The following is a 14,818-nucleotide window of genomic DNA, read 5'->3' on the forward strand; positions in this document are numbered from 1 at the left end:
GTAGGCCATCACTGGAAAGACAGGCCCATTGGACATGCAAACTTTATATGCCCCAGCACAGGGGAATGCCAGGGCCAAAAAGTGGGAATGGGTGGGTAGGGAAGTGGGAGGGAGGGTATGGGGGACTTTTGGGATAGCATTGGAAATGTAATTGAGGAAAATACGTAATAAAAAAAAAATTTTAAAAAAAAAGTAAAATAAATTAACAAGCGAAATGAGAAAGAAATCAGGCAAAGAACACACTTCACAATACCCTGAAATAATGGGAAAAATGTTGAAGTAACTCTAAAAATATCAGAAGTTATAAAAGTCTCTCATGTTCATGGATCAGAAGGATTAACAGAGTAATAAGAGCCACCCTATCTAAAACAATCTACAGATTCAGCGTAGTCCCATCAAAATTCAAAGAAAATTGTTTATAGACTTTGAAAGAACAATTCCCACCTGGTATATATATTGAAAAGAACTTAAGAAACTAAATGTTCAAAACATAAAAATCTCCTGGCACAAAACATCCAGGAAATTCAGGACACAATGAAAAGACCAAATCTAAAAACAAGTGGAATAGAGTAGAACAAAGATGCCTAGCTCAAAGGACAAGGAAACTTCTTCAACAAAATCATAGAAAAAAACCTTCTCCAACCCAAAGGAAGGGATGGCCATAAATTTTCAAGAAGCCTCTAGAACACCAAATAAATAGGACCAGAAGAGAAAATCCTATCATCACATAATAATCAAAACACTAAATGCACAGAGCAAAGGAAGAATATTAAGCGCTGTACAGGAAAGGGGGCAAGTAACATACAAAGATAGACCTATCAGAATTATACTATACTTTTCAACAAAGACACTAAAAGCCAGAAGTGCCTGGTCAGAGGTCATGCAGACCCTAATATCACACAAATGCCAGCCCAGGCTACTATACCCAACAAAACTCTCAATCAACATAGATGGAGAAACCAAAATATTCAAGGACAAAATCAAGTTCAAACAGTATTTATCTATCAATCCAGCCATACAGAGGATTCTAGATGGAAAACTCCAACACAAGGAGGGTACCTACACCAAAGAAAAGGCAAGATATTAATCATCTTACAACAAAGCCAAAAGGAGAAAACCACATGAAAATAATACCACCCACAAAAACAAACATAACATGAACTAACAGTCATCCGCCTTTAATATCTCTCAATATTAATGGACTCAAAACACCTATAAAAAGACATAAGTTAACAAACTGCACACACAAACAGGATATAGCACTTTGCTGCATACAAGAAACACACCTGAATAACTAAGACAGACATTATCTCAGAGTAAAAGACTGGAAAAAAAGTCTTCCAAGAAAATGGTCCCAAGACACCATTGCATACACTAGCAAGATTTTGCTGAAAGGACCCTGATATAGCTGTCTCTTGTGAGACTACGCCGGAGCCTAGCAAACACATAAGTGGATGCTCACAGTCAGCTATTGGATGGATCACAGGGCCCCCAATGGTGGAGCTAGAGAAAATACCCAAGGAGCCAAAAGGATCTGCAACCCTATAGGTGGAACAACATTATGAACTAACCAGTACCCCGGAGCTCTTGNCTCTAGCTGCATATGTATCAAAAGATGGCCTAGTCGGCCATCACTGGAAAGAGAGGCCCATTGGACTTGCAAACTTTATATGCCCCAGTACAGGGGAATGCCAGGGCCAAAAAGTAGGAGTGGGTGGGTAGGGGAGTGGGGGGAAGGGTATGGGGGACTTTGGGGATAGCATTGGAAATGTAAATGAGGAAAATACCTAATAAAAATAAATTTTAAAAAAAATTAAAAATATATATATATATATACTGTACCTAGGTATATATGTAGATACATGTGTGAAAAAAATAAAAAAATAAAAAATAAATATAAATAAAAGAAAAGAAAAGAAAAAGAAAAGAAAATGGTCCCAAGAAACAAGCTGGAGTTGCCATTCTAATATCCAATAAAATAGACTTTCAAACAAAAGTTATCAAGTATGATGAGGAAGGACAGTTCATATTCACCAAAGGGGAAAATCGAGCAAGAGGAAATCTGAATTCTGAACATCTATGCCCCAAATGCTAGGGCACCCACATTCATAAAACAAACTTTACTAAAGCTCAAAACACACATTGAATTCCACACAATAATTGTGGGAGACTTCAATACCCCACTCTCAACAATGGACAGATTATTGAAACAGAAACTAAATAGAGACATAGTGAAACTAAGAGAGGTTATGAACCAAATGGATTTAACAGATATCTACAGAACATTTTACCCTAAACCAAAATAATACATTTCAGCACATCATGGTACCTTCTCCAAAATCAACATATAATTGGTCACAAAACAACCCTCAACCCATAAAAGACTGAAATAATCCTATGCATCCTAGCCTATCAGATCACCATGGCCTAAGGTTGGTCTTCAAAAACAATAAAAACAACAGAAAACCCACATACAGGTGGAAACTGAACATCAGTCTACTCAATGATAACTTGGTCAGGAAAGAAACAAAGAAATAAATTAAAGACTTCCAGGAATTTAATGAAAATGTTGGTACAACATACCCAAACTTATGGGACACAATGAAAGAAGTGCTAAGAGAAAAATTCATAGCATGGAGTGCCTTGGTAAAGAAACTGGACATCTGAATGACAATAACTTCAATCTCTTAAGAAAGAATTTGAAAATCTCAGAAAATGGAGAGGTCTCCCACACTCATGGATTGGCAGAATTAACAGAGTAAAAATGGCCATCCTATCAAAGGCAATCTACAGATTCAATGCAATCCCCATTAAAATCAACACAATTCTTCAAAGACATGGAAAGAGAATTCTCAAATCCACCTGGAAAGGCAAAAAAACCCAAAAAAAAACAAAAAAACAGAATAGTGAAAACAATTCTTAACAAGAATAGAACAACTGGGGGGGGGGGGGAGGGATTATCATCCTTAATCTCAAACTGTACTACAGAGCAATAGTGATAAAAACTGCATGGTACTGGTACAGACACACATGTTGTCAGTGGAATAGAATTGAAGACCCAGAAGTAAAATCACACACTTATGTACACTTGATATTTGAATATATATACATATATATATATATATATATATATATATATATATATATATAATGAAAAAGAATCTTCAATAAATGGTCCTGGTCTAACTGACTGTCTGTATGTAGAAAAATGAAAATACATCCATATTTGTCAACTAGCAAAAAGCTGAAGCCCAAGTAGATCAAGGACCTCAAAATAAAACTATAAATATTGAATCTAATAGAAGACAAAGTGGGAAAGAGCCTTGAACTCATTGGCACAGGGGGAAATTCCCTAAACAGAACTCCAATGGCTCATGCTCTAAGATCAAGATGTCATAAATGGGACATCATGAAACTGGAAAGTTTCTGCAAGGCAAAGGCCATATAGGACAAATCGGCAACCTACAGATTGGGGAAAAATCTTCACTAACCCCACATCCAACAGAAGGGTAATATCCAAAGTACATAATGAACTCAAGAAGCTAACCACAAAAAACCAAAAACCAAACAACCCAATCAAAAAATGGGGTATAGAACTAAACAGAGAACTCTTGAATCTTGAATGGCTGAGAAGCACCTAAAGAAATGTTCAAAGTCCTTAGTGATCAGAGAAATCACTATCAAAACGACCCTGAGATTCTACCTTACACCAATCAGAGTTGCTAAGATCAAAACCTCAGGTAACAACATATGTTGGAAAGAATGTGGAGAAAGAGGAACACTTCTCCATTGCTGGTGGGATTGCAAACCAATACAATACACTCTAGAAATCAATCTGGAGGTTCCTCAGAAAACTGGAAATAGATCTACCTGAAGACCCACCTATACCACTCTTGGAAATATCCCCACCACGCCACAGGGGCACTTGTTCCACTATGTTCATAGCAGCCTTGTTTGTGATAGCCAGAAGCTGGAAACAACCCAGATGTCCCATTACAAAATGGATTTGGGTGTTACAGAATACCCAAAATACAGTCCATAGAACTCAAACAGGTCAACAAGATGAATGACCCAAGTGAGGACACCTTATTCCTACTTGAGAGGGACGGGGTGGGGAAGAGGGGAACATGATCAGGTATTGGGTAAGGAAAAAGGACTGAAGCCCTGAGGGCCAGCAGAAAGAATTGAAACAGGTAACCTCGGGAGGTAGGAGGTGGGGGAACCCTCCAGAATGTACCAGAGACATGGGAGGTGAGAGACTCCCAGGACTCAAAGGGAGGGACCTTAGATGAAATACCCTACAGTAGGGGGAGGGAATGTGTAGAGCCCACCTCCAGTAGAAAGACAGGGCATCAAGTGAGGGATGGGATTGCCATCCCACAGTTAAAACTCTGACCCATAATTGTTCTTGTCTGAAAGAACTGCAGGGATGGAAATGGAGAGGAGCCTGAGGAAAAGAAGGTCCAACAACAGGCCCAAAAGGAACCGAGCTCAAGGGGAGGCCCCAAGGCCTGACACTATTACTGAGGCTATGGAGTGCTCACAGAAAGGGACCTGTCATGACTACCGTCTGAAAGACACAACAAGCACCTGAAACAGTCAGATGCAGATATTTGCACCCAACTAATGTACAGAAGCTGCTGATCCCTGTGGTTGAGTTAGGAAAAAGTTGAAAGAAGCTGAAGAGGAAGGCGACCCTGTAAGAGGACCAGCAGTCTCAATTTACCTGGACCTCTGAGATCTCTCAGATACTGGACTACCAACCAGGCAGCCTACTCCAGCTGATATGAGGCCCCCAACACATATACAGCACAGCACTGCGGGTCTGGGTTCAGTCAGAGAAGATGCACCTAACCCTCTAAAGACTGGAGGTCCCAGGGAGTTTAGAGTTCTGGTAGGGTGGGGGGTAGGGGCTTGGGGACATCCTAGTGGAGATGTGGGGTGGGGGGGGGGGGGTTGGGAAGGTGGTATGGGATTGGGAACAGCTAGAGGTGGACCGGGAGAAGAATAAAATCTATACTGTAAAAAGGATAGATTAAATAAAATTAAAAAAAAAAAGAATAAAAAGTTCAATTTAAAATAAGAGGAATCTCAAATGGCTGAGAAACAGTTAAAGAAATGTTCAACATCCTAATTCATCATGGAAATGGAAATGAAAACTACTTTGAGATTTCATGAGATTATACATGTCAGAATGGATAAGATCAATAATAATGGATAAGATCAATGGATAACACAAGTGAGAGCTCATGCTGGCAAGGATGTGGAGAAAGGGGAACATTCCTCCTTTGCTGGTGAGAGGGCAAATTAATACAGCCACTATGGAAATCAATATTGTGACTCCTCAGAAAACTGGGAATTGTTCTACTTAAAAATCCACCTATACCCAGAAACTACTCCGTCTTACCAAAAGGACAATGGCTCACCTATGTTCATAGCAGCTTTATTTTTACAGGACAGAAACTGGAAACAAGCTAGATTTCTCTAAACTGGGGGATAAAGAAAGCATGGTTCATTTATACACTAATGCCATGAAATTTGACATCATGAAATTTAAAGGAAAATAGATGCCAACTCAAAAACTAAAATCACCCTAAGTGAGGTAGCAAAGACCCAGAAATACAAATATGGTATACTTTGCCTTCCAAATGGATGTTGCTTATTAAATAAATGATAGTTGGGCTACAATACTCAGACCCAGGGAGGACAGGTAAAGAGAAGTGCTCTACGGAGGAGGGGTGTACTGGCTGATTTTATGTCAACTTGACACAGCTGGAGTTATCACAGAGAAAGGAGCTTCAGGTGAGGAAATGCCTCCATGAGATCCAACTGCAAGGCATTCTCTCAATTAGTGATCAAGGGTGGGAGGGCCTCTTGTGGGTCGTACCATCTCTGGGCTCTGTAAGAAAGGAAGCTGAGCAAGCCAGGGGAAGCAAGCTAGTAAGAAACATCCCTCCAAGGCCTCTGCATCAGCTCCTGCTTCCTGACCTACTTGAGTTCCAGTCCTGATTTCCTTTGGTGATGAACTGCAATTTGGAAGTGTAAGCTGAATAAACCCTTCCCTCCCCAACTTGCTTGTTGGTCATGATGTTTGTGCAGGAATAGAAACCCTGACTAAGACAGGGGGAAACATGGATCTCTCTCAAAAGGGAAACCAGAATGGATTCTATGGGTGGACTGGGGGTGAATGGGGACAGGAATGGGAGAGATCAGTTGGAGACACGGAGAGAGTGCAGTAAGGGAACAGCTGGATTTTGTGAACGTTTGAGGGTTAGTGTAGAAACTGAATGCACTGGTAACTTCCTGGAATTTATGATGGTAAATAAATAACAAACAAAATAAACTAAAGTAACAAATGGAGTAAGAAAGAAATCAGGCAAAGAACACCCTTCACAATACCCTCAAATAATGTAAAATAGGCTAAAGTAACTCTAAAAAAGCAAGTGAAAGACGTGTATGATTAAAAACTACAAGTCTCTCAAGAAACAAACCGAAGAATTATCAGAAGATGTAAAAATCTCTCATGTCCATAGATCTGTAGGATGAACCGAGTATTAACAGCCATCCTCTTCAAAACAATCTAGGTTGAGTGTGTTACTGAGGAATCCTAGTAATGAAGAATTTGGAATCTGATCTGGCCATCCTTTGTAGCAAGGCAGTGCTTCAGTGGTGGGACTGAGCTACATTTGGTTGAGTGGTTGGCCAAGGAGGTCCTATGAAGATCTCTAAAGAACCCTGCCTTATGCTAGGGCAGAAGGTTGCTCTCTGAAACCTGACAGCAGGACCCTATTGCTCAGGACAACTTTCACACAGCTCACTGAATGCAGAGGATGGTCAAGAGCTTGGTTGAGAAGACTTGGAGCCTTCACCCTTATATTCTAGTCTCTCTTGGGTGAGAAGGTACCCTACAGGCTAAAGAAATAGAAACCTGTATATCAACCCAGGTTAAAAACCCGCTACCTAAAATCTGTCCTGCATGCAAGATGTGCAAAGGCACGGTGGCACCAAATGTATTTGAGTGTCAACCCAATGTTTGATTTTACTTGAGGCTGACTCCAGAGAAAGAATCCATGTCCTATTCTACCTCGAAGGCCAGAAATCTCACAGAGATTTAAATGGTAAGCATGGGGTGTGTATGGGTTTGTACCAGGTCATCTGTTGCTCTGTTACGGCTGTTAGCTTGGTGCTTTTCTGGGACTCCTAACAGTGCGAGCAGGTATAGCTCTGTCTGTCTTACCTGCTTCTAAGACTCTTTTCCTCTTATCAGGTTGCCTTGTACAGTGTCATTATGAAGTCTATTGCCTTGTCTTTTTGTATCTTGTTCTTGTTTCCTTGTGCTCTCTTGGAGGCCTGCCCTATTCTGAAAAGGAGTTGGAGGAGTAGATCTGAGGAAGAGGAAGACAGGAGAGGTTAAGGTTAGCTGGGGGGGAGTGGACACTGGTCAGTATATACTGTATGAGAGAAGAATATATATATATCAATTAAAAAAATCATTCAATATGCATAGATGAAAATACAAAGAAGGGAAGCAATAATGAAAAAAGAAAAGCAAAACAGCCGAGGCAGGGAAAGCACGATTTTGATAGATATAATTTTCATTCTGTTTGTGCAAAGGGTGACCATCACACAGGAACTCATAACAAGCTCATTCATGGGCCCTGTCCAGATCTGTGAAATCAGAGGTTTTGCTCTCAGCAATGTGAAATATATACCATGCAAGATATAAGACAAACAAACCCAGGTCATTTTTTCATTATCTTCCACTAGTTTGGATTGTGGAATTACAGAGGTTCCTGCACACTTAATACCAAAAGATAATTCTTCCTTCTCTTTAAAGAAAGGTAATGTTTGAATAACTATTTAAATAATACAAACACATATATAATGTAACACAGTAGAGGTATATTAATTATATAATACATTAAACATATACAAAGTGATATATAAAAATGTTTAAAAATGTCCTTCAAAGCAAAAGTGTTACCATCTAAGGTGGGTAATTTCATCATAGAAAACAAAGAGATGTGTAATTTGTCTAGGACTATTACATTTTTTATAAACTATAATTTACTGTCATTATTAAAATTCAAACAAAAAGACTCAGCCTGATTCTTACCCTCATTTTTACTTTTTCCTGCAATATGATTTGTTGGGTTTCAGACCCTGGACAAGCACCTGAGGTGCCTGTTTAACACACCAAAATGGACCTGGCATCTAGGTTCTCCCAGCATCCCTCACTCTCTACCTGTTACAGGGCATGGCTGCCATACACCATCCTCTAAGATGAACTTCTCCTGCCCCAGAAACTCTTCCTTCTTTGCTCCTTTGGCATTTTCTCCATCCTTGTGTGTGCACCAACTTTCTCCCTTTCTCTTCCCTGTCCCCGTCTCCCTTCCCATGACAACTTCACTGATCGCAGACATGACCCTAAGCAATGTAAGGACAGGGAAGAGCCAGAAGATGTAGCTATTCTAGAATTAATACGCCTTCACAGGGAGAAACCAATACATACACAATTAAAAGAATAATTAAGAAATATGTCTTTAATGACAGCATGCATTCAGCTCTGGTTAATGCTCAAGTAGAACACTGAGAACAGGTTTCATATTTCCTATATGCTGTCAAGCTTAAGTCTCTTTTAGGTTCAGTCTCCATAGTATATTATATTTTTGAACAATTTAAATATGGACAATAGACTGCAAGTCTGGCCACTCGTATCACAGATGGGAGATTTACAAAGCACAGATATTCCCATAATTTGTTTTTAAATCTCAACTGCTCTATTTTACCAATGAAGACCCAGAAGCTAGATGCTGGGTTGAAAGTCTGCTAATCAGAGGCAGAGAAAGTAAGCAGCTGACTTTTCTCCTCAGCAGATGCTCCACCAAGAATGATGCTCTCTCATACCACGGTAAAAAACACCCTCCAATGTGTGCATCTCTATTCATCTCACTGACTCCTTCTTACTCTTTATGGTTTTCTTTTTTTCTTTTCTTTTTTTTTGTTTGTTTGTTTGTTTTTTCGAGACAGGGTTTCTCTGTGTAGCCCTGGCTGTCCTGGAACTCACTCTGTAGACCAGGCTGGCCTCGAACTCAGAAATCTGCCTGCCTCTGCCTCCCGAGTGCTGGGATTAAAGGCATGCGCCACCACGCCCAGCTATGTTATTTTTCTTATCAATCCTATTTACACTTTTGCCAACTGGTTACTTACTCTGACTCTTAACCTATGGGTGACTTTATTAAATCTTGTTTACAAAATTCAAGCAGGAAGTTCTTAGATTAAAAGGTGTGGGCTAAAGTTGAGCCACAGCACAATTAAAAATAGGTTTCCCAGTGAATAACATGGGGTTCACAGTGAGAACCAATATCCTGCAACACAGAGTCATTTCTTCTTCTTCTTCTTTTTCTTCTTCTTTCTCGATACAAAATGAAGAGGTTTATTTTCTGGCATGTTGTTGTTGATCTTCAATTAGTCCCTCAAGTGACTAGAAGGCGACCCTGAATGGCCATTACAAGCAGTTTTTATACTTTCTAGGGGCACAGGTTACATCAGCAAGGTTACAGTTCAAACTTATTGCCTAAGCATATTGACCATTAAATCTATTGGCTAGCAAGCATGACATACATTTGAACTCTACCTGGGACTTTCCAGAGGGTACTATCATTCAGTACATTCTGAGAATTTTTTACTCAAGAATGTTCCTGTGGGTGGAGAATGGAACTTGCCCTAGCCTTGACCCCAGGCGGGAGAGGGAAGCTGTAAGGAGGATGTGGGAATAGAAAAAGCCCTTAGGGTCCCTCATTCTCCCTTTTTTCTTGTACAAGCTCCAATACTGGAGCTACACTCAGGGGTCTGGGGTAACTAATTCATATTCTTCAGGTCCTGTCCTCAGGGTCTCATATTGTTGGCACAGGACCATCAGCTGCACTGTTCCTATTCTCTTTTATGAAGGCTATAAGATTGTTCAATATGCAGGGTACACATGTCAATAGCGAGAGAACAATTAGGGGTCCTAACAAGGTGGATATGAGGGTGGTTTACCAAGACGAGGAGTTAAACCAAGACTCAAATCAGCCCTGACAGGGTTCTAAGTGGAAGGCCCCAGAGGATGAGAAAGATAGGAAATGTAGAAAGTAGAAAAGATAAAAGCTGGGGAGGGGAGGTCTCGTGCAAGCTATGTCTTATGCCAAATAGACATCTTAATAATAGCATCTGTGTTCTACTGACCAAAGGAAAATGGAAAGAAATGGGAAATTTCTATGAAGTCAGTAGAAACTACCATACAATGGGACAAACTCAGGAGGACTCTAATAAAATAATACTGTACAAGGGAACACAGGGTATTTCAAGGTCATCACTTAAAGCCTACAGAGGTCTTGGGTCTGATCACCACAACCCCATATGGTGAGAAGAGTTGGGTTCTCAGGATCTGAAGTAACCTTTTCCCAGAGGCTTTGGCCTCAGATCATTACCACCTCTCCCAAGCATCTTCCTTACTTTAGTAAAGGGACTCTTCCTATAGTGTTACAATCCCCTTCAGCTCCATCAGTCCTTACCCTAACTCTTCCACTGGGTTCCCCTGGCTGGGTCCAATTGAAAGAACAACAATATTAACTAACCAGACCCACCAGTGCCCCCAGGAACTAAACCACCAACCAAAGAGTATATATGAGTGGGTCCATGGCTCCTGCTACATATGTAGCAGTAGCAGAGGACTGCCTTAACTAACATCAATGAGAGGGGAGGAGCTTGGTCTTGTGGAAGCTTGTTGCCCCACAGGGGGGTGGGGGAGTGGATGCTAGAAGGGTGAGGCAGGAGTGGGTGAGTGAGTGGGAACCCTCATAGAGGCAAAGGGGAGGGGATGGGATGGGGGTTGTGGAGGGGAGACCAGGAAGGGGACAACATTTGAATGTAAATAAGTAAAATAATTACTACTACTAATAAAGACAAAGGAAGAAAAAAAGGAAAAGGAAAAAGAAAAAGAAAAGGAGTTCTATTTTACTCTCAATACATGAGGGCCTACCTGGCTCTGTCAAGCATGTTCCTGGGTTTGAGAAAGAGCTATGCCATTTTCTATACATGAGGGCCTCACAGAAAGCCTTGCGTGATCAAGCCAGGCCTGGACCCAACAGTGTTTTCCCTTTTCAAANNGTTGCCAGCCGGTGTTCTCCTGCGAATATGGCAGAACTATGCTTTTTCTCAAGAAGAAAACTAGCAGCACTTTGTGGTAAACAGCCTTTAATGTTGATTGGGACTCTATAGTGCTCCCCTGAGCAGCCAGTTCTTTGCTATGAGGATGGTCCTAGTGGCTAGTTGTCAATCAGAGTAGCCTCCTTTGTTATGCACTGGAGCAAATTTCTGGACAATCCTAGTGAACAAATATATCTNTCCTAGCATCCTGATCGCTAACAGGTCTGGTTAGCATGCTACTTATCTGTAGGGTGTCTCAGAGGCATTCCTCCCTCAGCTAAACTCTACTTGCTGTCGCTTACTATCTCCTAAGCATTGGTAAATCCTTTAACATCATCAATTCTACTCTTCATCACAGTTTGATATTGGAGTGCTACCCAACANGAGATGCCTTTTACAACCTCTACAANATTAACTCCAANTAGGTCTTACAGCTAAATGTTAAATGATTGGGGAGTTAAATTTTAGAAGTAGAGAAACTAGGCCTCTCTGAGTTTGACATCCTGCTAAGGATGTTTCCACACTCAAGTCTCTGAGCCAGATGCTTTGAGCAGCCGCCCTCATAGTGAAGTTATTCACAGCCCACCGCTGGGTTCAGGGAATGACTAGGACAAAAAGGGAAGTAACAGGTGGCTAGATCTGGCCACAGCTTATCACCCAGACCCAGAGACAAGCCACCATACCAGCTCCTGCTACACAACTGCCTGCTCCTTCCCTCTGTGGGCAGTGGCTCTGCACTCACCATGTCGCGAATTGGGAACTTGCTAGAGCTTCCCTCACAGCACCCAGCAGCAGCGCTTAGAGAAAAACAATCAGAACTTTTCCAGCCGGCTCCCCTATAGAGCTGAAGCTGCCGCAAGGCACCCGGAAGGTCCCGCCTTCTCTCCTGACTGACAAATCCACCTCAAGGCTCTGATTGGTCACTAAGTCTTGCGTAACATGAACAGCTCCACCTCAAGGTTCTGATTGGCCATTAAGTCTTGAGTTATGTGAGCACCTCCCTTAGGGTTAGAACGTGCAGATGGGACTCCGCATGGTTGCTGGCCTGGTCTTCCACTACAGTATCATTCTTTTTACAGATACACAGAGATTTGCATTTCAGTAGCGCTTGTGCCTGTTTTCCAAAAGCATACCCGTCTGTCTTCCCATCCAGCTCTGGGGAGAACCCACCACGTCAGCTCGGGCTGCTCCTCCCCTTTGTAAGCATTGACCCTGCCCTCCCTAGCTCTCTAAGTCGGGAAATCTGGAGCTTGCTTGAACTACCTTTGCTTTATTCATTAGGCACTTCCCTTTCTTCCTCCGGAAATGAAGGTGGATATGTAATGGAAATCGAACTTGCGTATGTAATTGCCAAAATTAACCTGTAAGCGTTACGGGCCCAGGAGCCAGGTAACTTCTAGGGATTCTGGGAATTGTAGTTTTTTTTGTAAGTAACCCTCGTGAGAAAGTGCGGTGGCCAAATTGATTATCTGTATAAACCCCTACAATATGTGACCGGGGGCTATTCCGGCTGGGAAATTCTGCGGATATTTCTGACCCAGGTCTATCTCTTGGTCAGTACTTAATATTTAATAAACTGTTGCTTTAAATTTGGGCCGAAATGGTTGCGTTGGTTTTTCCAGTAAAACGTGGGATTAACGTATGGAGGCGCGGAAGAAGAAGAAGGAGAAGGAGAAGGAGAAGGAAGAAGGAGAAGGAAGAAGGAGAAGGAAGAAGGAGAAGGAAGAAGGAGAAGGAAGAAGGAGAAGGAAGAAGGAGAAGGAAGAAGGAGAAGGAGAAGGAGGAAGGAGAAGGAGGAAGGAGAAGGAGGAAGGAGAAGGAAGAAGGAGAAGGAAGAAGGAGAAGGAAGAAGGAGAAGGAAGANAAGGAAGAAGGAGAAGGAAGAAGGAGAAGGAAGAAGGAGAAGGAAGAAGAAGAAAGAAGAAGAAGAAAGAAGAAGAAGAAGAAGAAAGAAGAAGAAGAAGAAGAAGAAAGAAGAAGAAAGAAGAAGAAGAAGAAGAAGAAGAAGAAGAAGAAGAAGAAGAAGAAGAAGAAGAAGAAGAAGAAGAAGAAGAAAAAGAAAAAAAGCCCCAAATTCGCTTTTCATCCTGGATAATCGAGGGGTGGGCTGACCCAGCTGATCTAGGGTCTCCGGGAAATGCATTCCCTCTGCAGAATCCCAAGGTGAATGGCAGACTCGGAGAAAAACAGTAAACTTCCTGTTGATTCCTGGATTATGGTTAGGAGATACCTGTCTGATAAACAGGGTGAAATTGATGGGGTTTGTACACCCCGTTCGGCAATTGGGAGACGCCTATTTTTTTATTTTATTTTTTATATTTATTTATTTATTGAGTAATTTCTGCGTAGTTGGGAGTTCATCCAAGGCCATCAGTTATTTTCTGATCCGTTATTTGCCTTGGAGCCTTGGAAATGCCATCTACTGACGCTGAGGGGCAGAAACTGCAGTGGCCCAGTATGTGGCAACTTCAGCTGGGTTCCAACGCCTAGGCTGTCCAACAAAGCAATTTACAGAGGATACCTGGCAGTTCAGAGATTATACAAGGTGTCAGTTGAAACACAATCCTATTGGTAAAGTTGTCATAATCAGTCTGGTGAAACCTCTATGCGACACCAATTCATTCTCTACTGTTGTCTTGTCTGTTTTGTGACTTGTCCACATCTGGTCTGTCCCTGTGGGTTACTATTTAGGGGGCGTCTAAATTAGACAAACGCACAATATAAGAAGGACTGATGGACCTAGAAGTAGCAAAGACCAATTTTAAATATCGTTGTCTTATATATCAGATCTGTCTTTGTATGATCTGTCTAGTGAAGCTGAGCCTCTGAATTTGTGATGCTCTGACTTGGGATGGTATCCAGGAGTCAAAGACTCTACCCTTCAGTCTACCTACAGTCGCAGGCCCTTCTTTTGCCTGCTCCTACCTCTGTCTAGCTGGCAGGAAAGATGGGTCGATAAAAATGTAACATCTTAGAACACCAAGCATGGGTAAGGGGGACTTGGGGTTAAAGAATTCACAAGTAACACTTGGGGCCCAATGGATATCTTTGTAATGTCCAGAGCCCCATATAGAAGCCAAGTGCTTCTGGGCTGCCCTACCCCCAACTGCATTGAGCCAGACCCAGCTCCTCTCCAAAATATGGATGAATCTTTGATTTCTCTGCTTGTAAGTTTTGTTGTTTATGTGTAAGGATGTACGTGGCCATTGCATGCTGGTTTCTCATTGGTCTTCAAAGCATGAAAAATGTTGTTTCTCATTCCTGTAGCTAGTTTACTGAGCTCTAGTTTACTCTGGGTTTTCTGGACACAGGACTTCATATAATAGGAATTCAAATAACTCCAATATATAGTCAACTTCCTTCCCTAACCACCCACCCCAACTCCTCCCAGTGTTCCTTTAGCATTTTCCCTCTCTCAGCCTGCCAGTTGTTGGTAGCTGTTGCAATTAACATCTCACTTCTCAAAACCCTTGGGTCCTTACTTATGAGGAAATTACAAAACACTCCTTTCTTCAGCCTACCACTCTCCCTTTGTCTTGGAGGCTTATGGACAAGTGCTGTAACACCACACACATGGTATAAGTTACTAGATTCTTTGTAAATGTCACCAAGTATGGTAATACTGCCC

The 14,818-nt window shown here is 41.6% G+C and overlaps 1 protein-coding gene across 1 annotated transcript in view; it reads right to left on the reverse strand.

The window, feature by feature from the left end:
• Window positions 1–12,060, reverse strand: part of LOC110297357 (zinc finger protein 120-like) — a 182,264-nt gene extending 170,204 nt beyond the window's left edge. The window contains 1 exon segment of the mRNA XM_029479766.1: window positions 11,933–12,060. Coding sequence (XP_029335626.1) covers window positions 11,933–11,935 — 3 coding nt within the window. The 5' untranslated portion in view covers window positions 11,936–12,060.
• Window positions 12,061–14,818: the final 2,758 nt, after the last annotated feature.

Source organism: Mus caroli, chromosome 7 (genome assembly GCF_900094665.2).
Source record: "Mus caroli chromosome 7, CAROLI_EIJ_v1.1, whole genome shotgun sequence".
NCBI classification, from domain to species: Eukaryota; Metazoa; Chordata; class Mammalia; order Rodentia; family Muridae; genus Mus; species Mus caroli.